Raw genomic sequence first — 10,679 nt, 5'->3', positions numbered from 1 at the left:
GGTTGCAATCTCTAGCTCTTGAAACTTGACATCAACTGAGGATGTGAAGTCCACAAAACAACAAAGAATGCAAATTGAAATTTGATCTTATTGGCATATATATTCCATAGATTGAAATGTTCACCAAAGGAAATCAATTTCATAAAATTGAAATGACAAATATGTTGATAGGCATAAAAGCCTCTTTGGTTAGGATTATAATCTCATCATACTTATCATGCTTTTGGAATATGCAAAGTCCTTACTGTTCTCACCTAGTCCATCATTCGAATACCTACACGGGACTTGTACACAACACCAAATCTCAACTACAGCAAGATTTATGCAACAAAATGGTATTGAAGATAAAGATCTTTACAGAAGAAACCATTCACATGTTGCCTTGACAAGAAATTCTCACACCAAATGTTTCACAACTTGCCATCCAAAACAAGGACATCCAAAATGGAATATCGTTATCTTCACCTCAGGTCGTCACTCAATAAACCACTTCTCTACAAAGTAAACAAGAGGGCTTGATTTTGATAACCCTTTTTATGTTTACTTGGTTGAGCAATTATTTGAAAATCCATGTTAAACCCCAATTTAATGAAATTTAGAGAAACCTAAGAGAAGTGTTGTATATATAAGGTGCGGCGTGACCATCGTTCATTACAATGAACAAAAGTTGCTGCATTTTTGCACCTTTTCAACAATTAACTCACCTACTTTCTCTGCTTCTTTTATATTTCACTTAGTATTGTGGTAAAACCATTGACAAAGGAAACTAAGGATATCCATGACATGAGTAGAGAAATTGTCAATATAAACTATGCACAAAAAATACACTCAAGAACCTAAACATCATTTTGCTTATAAATTAAGGCCCCTGAAAGAACTTTACATTTACATACAACATATGAAAATTGGAAAGAAATGTGACAACCCACTACAAATCCCGTACATTCATGACTCAATGCGTATTAAATTATTATATATACATGAACTCTCCACCACGAACAGCATTTTCAGCACCTTTCCTTTCCTCCTCAAACTCCTTGTCCCGCTCCTTTTTACTTTCATAATCGTGATCATCGGTTCGAAGCTCGAACCGGCATATCGGACATGAATTGCGTTCATCCTGCCATTCATAACAAGATCCACATCGTCAGAAGGGTTTTCACAGAGACTTGAGCTCTAATGAACCAAAAGAATCATACCAGCCATGGTTTCAAACAGTCCGGATGGTATTGGTGTTTACATGGCATTTCCTGCATCTGGTCTCCTATAGCTAGTTGTTCTCTGCACACACAACATTCCACCTCTCCACCGAGCTGCTTAAGCAAAGACTCCGTCACATCGTGTACAGGTAACTTTGCAACCTCTTCTTTCGATGCTGGCGGGGTCCCACGGGGCATGGCACCAGCCTCCTGTGCAAATTGAACCCAGCAATGGTTGAGGCAAAGCTTTACATAGTGAGGATCCAAAAATCTTGTAAGGCCAGGTTGTCAGCACACAAAGGCACCAAACCACCTTGAGTCGAAACTCATGATTGTTGAAAAAAACCAAAAAGCCATCTTACAATAGTTATGGGAAACGGCGAAACCAGTGACTATAGGGAGAGAGGGTGATGGAAATGGAAACAGGGAAGCGAAAGTTTCGGGGAGTTTGGGGGATGACTATGCATCTCACAGGCACGAAAATTTGCAAAAGGATATATACAATAAATAACTTTCATAAAAGCAGCAGGTGAACAAGAACAGTTTTGATGTATGAAAAAGGGCGTTTTGGCTTTTGAGATAGCTGTTCTCATTCTAGTCACTGTGGTGAAGGGCTGAAAGAAATATCCACAGTTTAGAATTTGGAGATTTTCAATCAATGCAAAAGTAAACCTTTCAATTCAAAACCTTGAGTGCATAATTTGAAGCAATGAGATTGAGATAAAATGAATAACAAAGTGAGGTTTGCTTGCAAGTATATGACTCCAATATTATTCATTCAGATAGGGAAAGTCGCACGATAGGGTCCAGAACGATTGCCATCCTTACATCAAGTGCAATTTTACCTCAAAGCAGTGTCTTGCATGGCAAGAAGATGGTCACAGAATGTTACCTGAAGGGTTGCTTCTATTGCCTCCTCCAATCCTGTGCCAAAGTCACTCAGCCCATTTTCCCTCTGCATCATCAGTTCCACCAGATCATCAGTCATGAACGGATCCAACTGAGGAGCATTTGTTCCGGACGTTTGACCTGGGTTTGCATTTCTCTGTTCATGCTCTGACACTAAAGCAGTTAGCAAATTATGTGCCACTAGCCAAGCTGGACGAGGCGGCTCTGGGTCTACCGTTAGTTGTCCCTCAAACAAGAACCCTGGACCTACACCATATAAAAGAATCGTTAACCTCATCGAGAAACCAAATTGCAATACCCAGATGAACAAAAAAACATAGACCCCACCTCTTCCTGCCTGTTGCACGGCAGGAGTTTCCTGCTGCAAATCTCCAATAATTTCACACGCTTTTGCGATATATGATTTCATGCTTTCTTTCTCTTCGGGCTTACTCACCACCTTTTGAGTTGCTTCGAATAGCTGTAAGCCCGCCATCCAAAAGCCTACAGCTGTATAACGAGTCTTCAACAATGTAGCAGCCCTGCATACTGTGGTGTAAATCTGCATCCCCCAACACCACGACTAAATCAAAGCGATACACTATCCTGTACAGGTACTGAGAGAAGGCAATAAATGAGCAGACTGAAATTTCACAAATGGATGCCAAAATTGGTACACGAAGGGAATGTTAAAAAAACCTGTGAAACGAATATTTAGAAGGGGTTTCTCTGTCATGCAAGCGATATACCTGACTGCCTTTTCTGTGTCAGCTACCAACAAAACTAAACATTTTCCAAACGATCATCAAAGTGCTGTTGAAACAACTTTCTTGCAATCACGTATTTTTTGTTAGAGGCTGTGTGAGTCATCAGCACGAGAAGTAGATGCAACAAATTGAGAAGTATGGGACATCAGCACGAGAAGTAGATGCAACAAATTGAGAGATTAGACAGAATTGATCAGTCAACCTTGCATTAGCGAATGAGACTTTGCATTACTAATAATTCCTATCTCAGAATGAGTATGGAGAGAGGGATCTCTCAATGTAGATAGGCAGACTTATGAGAAGAGATGGGAGATTTGATATAGAGAATCATAGACCCACCCTCTCATGGGCCCCCACCCCATTACGGGCACATCGAATCAATTCCGATTGGTGGATCAGATCAGCCCCTGAGGTGCTTTATCTTGAAGAGTAACTGTGGCGGTAATCTCCTTAAGGCCTATAGTCAAGTCATCCTGTGCATTGAGGTATAGCACCTGTTGTACATTCCGTTTATGCAATAGAAAGCAAATACCACTGGCTGCGTATGGCCAGCATGGGAAATATCTCGGAGTCATTTGCACACCCAATGTGAGAAGATTCAAGGGCTAATTTCCAGCTGCAAAAACGTAGATCTGTCAGCAAGTAGATCGCTGAAAATACAGAGGTATTCAGCAGCAAAGATGGGGAAGATGGTGGGCAGAGATGGCAGCAGATGTAGCACCTTCAATGGCCGGAGAAGAATGAAGGGGCTGATGACTGCATTGATATCAGCAAAACCTCAGATGGGACTGGTCACAGAGAGGCTGATGGGATGATGGTGACATCACCACTTATGGCTTTCAAAAACGCAAGAAGCCTCCTTGGTAGCATGAGCTAAAAGGCAGGTGTGAGCCTGCTTTCATAGGGGATTTCAGCCCTTGAGTTCCATAGTTCACCGAGGAGCTTGTGTTAGAAAGCAAACCTCGAGTACGGTAGATCAGTGGGTGCCTTGTGTGTGAGAAAGCACTCCTCAAATTCCAGAAGTCCATAGTCGTGTATGAGAAAAGCAGACCTTGAATTCCGTAGGTCACTGGGTACACTATGTGTAAGGAAACTACTGCTACTGCTCTCACACTAGAGAGGAAAGCTGCAAAACACAGAAATCGGTGAAGAAAATCTCAAGGTAACATCTCCTGACTCGAATGATGAGGTGGAGTCATCTCGGATGCAGAACCTTCGTGTGGTCTCGCACTTGCTGGGGGGAGAATCTTGGCAGAGCTTTCTTCGTCGACTGGAGCGTGGAGGGTATTCCTTATGGATTAGCCTATGGTTCTTTGATATATGCCATGGTTGCTACACGACAGGATATTGCTTATGCAATGGGAGTTGTTAGCAGGTTCATGTCTAATCTTGGCAAACCACACTGGGAGGCAGTGAAGAGCATTTTCAGGTACTTGAAAGGTACATAGGATACATGCATATGTTATGGAAAGGGTACATTGTCAATGCGGGGATTCTGTGATTCAGACATGGCAAGAGATCTTGACACTCGGAAATCTACCAATGGTTAAATCTTTTGTTGCACTGTGCACTACAGAGGCTGAATATATTTCAATCACAGAAGCTTCAAAAGAAGCCATTTGGCTTGGCCGTCTTGTGAGGACTTCTGGTCTTCCAGCACATGCTCCAGTGATTGGTTGTGATAGTCAAAGTGTTGTATGCCTGGCTAACAATGCCACGTTCCATGCTCATACCAAACACATAGATGTTCAGTACCATTTTATACGACAGGTATTGGATAATGGCCTTGTCACACTGACAAAGGCCAAAACACAAGATAACCCTCCAGATGTTCTCACTAAGTGTCTTGCTAAGACACAACATCAGCATTGCTTGCACTTGGTGGAAGTTACTTAAAAGTACCACATCGGGCCTTTAAGTGGGAGGTTGTTGGGTCTACAGGCCCTCTGGCCACCTCTCTTGTATATTTTTTATACATTCTTATTCTTTGGGTGTGAACCACCCCTAGGATCACTTAAGTGACGCTCATACTTGTACCCTCATATAATAAAAACATAACATTGAAAAGCGTATGATTATTATCACACGACCAATATCTGCAGCAACCTCTCTCTCTCACGCTCTCTGTCGTCTGCAACTCAAAGAATCTAGTCCAAAAGCAAGCGCTCTGCCAATGATCTCTAAGTTGGTTGAGTTAGAATTTTAATCCTAACCCCTTTTTTCTTTTAGGCCCCTCCACCATCTTCAGTAAGTTGATAATTTCTTCTTCTACTTCTTCTTCTGCTAGGATTTAGGCCCCTCAGTCGAGATCTATAGGTTGGCTTAGGGAGTCCTAACCTCCTTGGTCTTCAGTGGTTGATACATCAACAGTTTGTGACATTCCCCCCTCTTGAAAGAAGAGTAATCGTCCACAATTATATCTACAAAACAACTCAAGTTAGATCAAAAATATCTAAGGGTCATTCAAAGGGTCGATCTCGAGGGTTTCAATCAATTTTCTCATTCCATATCAAAGCTCTTGATATTTTGGCGAAGCAAAATTAGCCATCACACCCAAACCACACTGATCTTTGAAGGAGTTTCTTGATGCACTAAAGTTACATATCCAAGCAATCTCACCCAATTAGGAATATTCACTGGTTGACACATCATGATGCATTACAGATACATGTTACAGGACATAAAAACAAGCCGATAAACGCTCCTCCCAGACAAACAATCAACGACTACCTCATCACTCCCCCCACAAATAACCCAAAAAGATCCGGGTCATGAGATACAGAGGATTGCTACAACCAAACGCTCCTCACACCGCAACCTCCGCCGCTTGGAAGCTCCAAGTACAACTAAACGCATCGTTCAGAGGTTCTACAACTAACATGAACACTCCTCCCGAAAAAGCATGAGCCGAGATATTCGGCCATTAACAAACACCAATTTTCTCTTCAATACGCCTCTTGGAAACGCCCGAGCCATGAGTAAACCACAAATCATTGAAACCAACATCAAAACAAAAATCAAGCAATCTCAAATCGGAACCAAAACCAGTTCAAAACATGTCGGTTTTATTCCAAGCGAATTCCAAACAGTACTTTCAAGCAAAGGGTTCTTCTCGTTGCAAAAGACTGGATGTCCAACTCTATGTTCCCAAATGCTTCCAAATGCATATTTCTCGCTCCTATCACCTGTTATCTACACACAAATAAAAGAGCTTCCCAAAACATTAATTTTACACGTGTTGAAATTTTCAGCGAAAACCCTAATTTACTGCTAAAACTCTAATTCATCAAAATTGTCGGAATCAAAATCCGCTCACGTCAAGGCGTAGGGCTCGTCGAAAGAACCAAGTAACTTCTGTTGCATATCCAAATTCTCAACCGTTGAAGAGATTTTTACAGGCCTCTGCAACACATAAAAGCATCGAAAAGCATATTTTTAGAGCATTTTACGGTAAAAACGAACTCTTGTTGCTTCTTCTCCTCCTCTTGTCGTTTCTTCTTCATCCCACTCCATCACTTCCATCCGTAGGTTAACGTAGGACCGGTTTCTCTACCGAAAAAGAAAAAAATTTCTATATAATCTGAAATCATCTTGCTGTGTCTGCTCGTGATGGAGCGGAATGCTTTCAGAAAAGCACACGCTTGAAGCTCTAATACCGCTTTAACAGGATGGCACCACATGCCAACTGCAAAGACAACTGAATTGTGTATGTGTGTGTGTGTGTGTGTGTGTGTGTGTGTGTGTGAGAGAGAGAGAGAGAGAGAGAGAGAGAGAGAGAGAGAGAGAGAGTGTCCACGTGAGATACGGAGTGGCGGAGTTCACTCCCAGAAGACACTGGCCCCAAACCCTGGCGTCCCTTTCTATATTTCTTTATATTGCTTCCACAAGGTACAAGCTCTTGGAACTCTGTTCTGCTTCTCCGTGGTAGAATGCCACACAGAGAGAGAGAGAGAGAGAGAGAGAGAGAGAGAGAGAGAGAGAGAGCCCACACAGCATATTTGAAGGCCCTTGGCCTATCAAAAACGTCTCACATGAAAAGCGTTAGTTATAAAAGCATCTGTCCAAAAGCAAGCACCCTGGTTTATTTTAGGCTCGGCCAATGATCTTTAAGTAGGTTGGGTTAGGATTTTTTATCCTAATCCCTTTTGTCTTTTAGGCCCCTCGGCCATCTTCAGTAAGTTGATCTTTCCTTCTTCTTTTGCTAGGATTTAGTCCCCTCAGCCAAGATCTGTAGAGTAGCTGGGGTTAGGCTCAAGGAGTCCTAGCTCCCTTGGTCTTCGGTGGTTGACACATCAATAGTTTGTGACATAGGTAACGTAAGATTGCTTGGCAAGTCCTACCATCAAACAACTAGTAACGAGTCGGAGAAACAAGTGACAATGTCAGGGGGGCCAAATCCGATAAGCACTTTGCCAGACAACTCATATTGGTGAAAGAAGAAATCCCGTGAAGCAATCAGCGACAACTCCATGCGAACAGCATGGGGAAACTCCATTGTGAAGAAAGTGCTTCATCTTAAAGAGTTATTGCGGCTACATCCATTCGAGTGTATTTTAGTCTTGCATTGAGTTATTACATTGGTGTACAATCCATTTACCCAATCTAAAGCAAATACTATATGGATAAAATAAAACAGCCGGATTCCCCTTGTCTGTACATGTTCTGAGACGGTTGTTCACTGCCTAGGGAAAGAGAGAGAGAAAGAGAGAGAGAGAGAGAGAGAGAGAGAGGGCAGCGAGCACCAAGGAGATGCCCTACAAACCCTACCCACAGGGTCCCGCAGTCTCTCCCCGTAGGATGTATACGGTACGTGCACTTCCTGTAAGGTGCAACGGAAGAGAAAGTTGAACTTTGCTCAAGATGAGTGCTCCGAACTGTGCTCCAGGGTTCCTTTTACTTACGGAAGGGAGAGCCTTCCGTTCCCTTAACGAGAGAGTGCAAGTGATAACAAACAAGTGAATAGACACTGTGCGTGAAGATGTTGAGACTGAGAGATAGAGAGAGAAAAGAATACGACACCGGGAAGTTATCAAACCCTCCTCCAAGGGCCCCTCTCTCGATGGCGAGAGAGGTCTATGCTATTGATTGCACAATCTGGTATAAGATGCTGATGCAAAACTAAGTGAGGCTATGTCGATCTAAATCTGAAGACGACGGTGACGACGAGCATGTCGACGACGACGACTGGAAACACTATGTTCTTCTGTTGCTGAATTTGATGGGTCTTCTGCTGAATTTTGCTGCTGCTAACACGCTGAGTTCTGCTGCTGCAAATCGTTGCCTTGCTGGTTCAAAACGTTGTCTCTGCTTTCTCTAAAAACGCTGGTCATGGTTATGAAAAACGCTGGCTGATCTGCTGAAAAAACGCTGTTTTATCATGCAGAAAAACGCTGGTTTGCTGGTCTTTGGAATCGCCGAATTGGACTGAGTCTGCTGGTCCTTCAATGCTGAAAACGCCAGGTCTATGGGCTGAAATCGCCAGGTCTTCAAGGGGCTGAAAACGCTGGTTATAATGCTTGAAAAATGCTGAAGTGGGGGGCCTTCAAAACGCTGGTCTTTGATGGTTGTTGCTTGAGAAGTTGCCTATTGAGCAATGCTCCTACTGCCTCTTCTGCCAGAACTGCTAGCACTAGGTTTCCTTGTATATTTCACTACTCAATTTGCCCTAACCAGTTTCCCAACAAAAAACACTTAATAAATAAGTGAAAAATGTCAAAAAAAGGGAAAATAGGTTTTTTTCTTTGTAAAATGATCCTGATAAAGTCTGATGGTAATGTTGATGATTATGTTGTGTGCAACCAGAGGATATGCATCTAATCTAAGTGTCTCGACATGCACGATCTGCGAACAGACTCACAAAAGTGCTAGATAACCTCCTATTCTAGACTGACTTGACTGAATTGAACCCTGGTCATGCTCTAGCTTGTCTGTCACGTGACACATCCAACCCTATGTGTCCGTGGACAAGCTACAGCATGATCAGGGTTCAGTTCAGTCAAGTCAGTCTAGAATAGGAAGTCATCGGGCACTTTTGTGAGTCTGTTCGCAGACCGTGCATGTCCAGACACTTAGTGTAGATGCATATCCTCTGGTTGCACACAGCATGATCATCAATATTCCCTTCAAAATCCATCAGATTCAATTAAGGGAATTTTCCAGTGCATTTAGCCTATTTTCCCTATTTTTGATATTTTTCACTTATTATTTTTAAGTGACTTTCCAACAAAAGTAGGTAGGGTAATTTTGCTAAGTTAATATATAAGCAAACCCAAGTTAGCACTTTCTGGCAGAAGAGGCAACAGGAGCACATGCTCAACAGGCATTTTCTCAGCAGGAACCCGCAGCACCCCCCAAGCCTGGCGTTTTCCTCTCCATGAGCCTAGCGTTTTCAGTTTGGGACTTCACCATCGCGAGCCACTTCCCCACTTCAGCCCGTTCCCGCAGCAGATACACTCAGCCCTAGCATTTTCACATATCGCTAGCACTTCCACAGTCCTGGCGTTTTCAGCCATCCCTTCATCGCCAGCAGTCCCAGAAAGGCCAGCGTTTTTCCCTAGCGTTAGCAGATGCAGCAGCGTTTTCATTTTCAGCCATAAACGCAGCACTTGCAGCATCATTTTCAGCATGCAGGATTAGCATCAGATTCAGCCACAAAGACTTGCAGAAGACCCCCATTTTCAGCCCTCGAAAACGCAGCCAAAAGTGTCATTTTCAGCCACCAAAACAGCCCCGAAATTCAGCAGATAGAAGCCCACAGATTTCAGCCCTAAAGTCGTCGTCGTCATCCCCGTCGTCGTCGTCGGCATAGTTCCAAGTTGCATCAGTCCATTGCATTCGCACTGTACCACTTTGTGCAATCAATAAGTAGACCACTCTCGCCGACGAGAGTGGGGCCTTCGGAGGAGGGTTTTACGTCTCTGGTGTCGTATCTCTCTTCTCTCTATCTCTCAGTCTCATACACTTGCACGCACAGTGTCCATTCACTTTGTTTGTGATCATAGCATTCTCTCATTAAGAACGGAAGGCTCTACCTTCCATAAGAACGAAAAGGAACCTTGAGCACAGTTCGGAGCAGTCATCTTGAGCAAAGCGCAAACAATCATTCCGCTACACCTGACATTGGTATCAGAGCTTTGGCAGTGTTTTGTATCACTCAAGGAAAGAACCACAAGAACCACAGAATTTTTTTTGCTTGTTGAGGTCGCACGAACCCAAGTTCGCTTGGGCGTGTCGATTCCTAATTGTGTTTTGTTGAAGAGTGAGAGGAATCCCAAGAAAGAAGGGCTTGTCCAGCCTCCCCTTGTGTCTCTTTTCACTCATTGAGAGCGAACAGTGCACTTAGCGGCCGGCCAATCGACGTGAGGTGGGAAAAAGCAACCTTGGTGTGAGCGCAAGGCTGCCAAGGGGTGCACCCGCAGAAGGGAGTAGAACTCGGGTGAAGAGAAGATCCTTCTCAAACACGGTTTGCAAGCGAAAGAAAACCTCAAGAACCTCAAGACCCGCAAAAACCTCAAGAACTCAAGAACCCCAAGAACCAAGACCCTCAAGAACCCAAGTTCCTCGTGAACTTAAGAACCCAAGACCCCCAAGAACCCAAGTTCCTCGCGAACTTAAGAACCCAAGACCACAAGAACCCACGACTTCAGAATGATCATCACTCGAAGCGGAATGGATACTTCGCTTGGAGGTGATGAGCATTAAGAGAGGCGAAGAAGAATTTTCCCCACCAGGAGGTTTTTCCGACCCTCCCCCTTCCCCATCTACGACACCAATTGCACTAACTCCAATGGAGGAGTTGGAGCTGTTGTTTATGAAACAGAATTTA

At 43.5% G+C, this 10,679-nt stretch overlaps 1 protein-coding gene across 1 annotated transcript in view; it reads right to left on the bottom strand.

Moving 5' to 3' along the window:
- Positions 1 to 831: 831 nt before the first annotated feature.
- The window catches only part of LOC147463080 (E3 ubiquitin-protein ligase AIP2-like), a 34,611-nt gene continuing 24,763 nt past the window's right edge, over positions 832 to 10,679 (bottom strand). The window contains exons 2-5 of the mRNA XM_086487158.1: positions 2,436 to 2,649; positions 2,092 to 2,354; positions 1,200 to 1,409; positions 832 to 1,120 (exon numbers count right to left, since the gene is read on the bottom strand). Of these exons, the coding sequence (XP_086343284.1) occupies positions 971 to 1,120; positions 1,200 to 1,409; positions 2,092 to 2,354; positions 2,436 to 2,649 (837 nt within the window). The 3' untranslated portion in view covers positions 832 to 970. The remainder of the gene's footprint in view (positions 1,121 to 1,199; positions 1,410 to 2,091; positions 2,355 to 2,435; positions 2,650 to 10,679) is intronic.

Source organism: Adiantum capillus-veneris, chromosome 2 (genome assembly GCF_014529385.1).
Source record: "Adiantum capillus-veneris isolate H3 chromosome 2, ASM1452938v2, whole genome shotgun sequence".
In the NCBI taxonomy this organism is placed as follows: domain Eukaryota; kingdom Viridiplantae; phylum Streptophyta; class Polypodiopsida; order Polypodiales; family Pteridaceae; genus Adiantum; species Adiantum capillus-veneris.
This window is presented reverse-complemented; position numbering and strand designations above follow the sequence as displayed.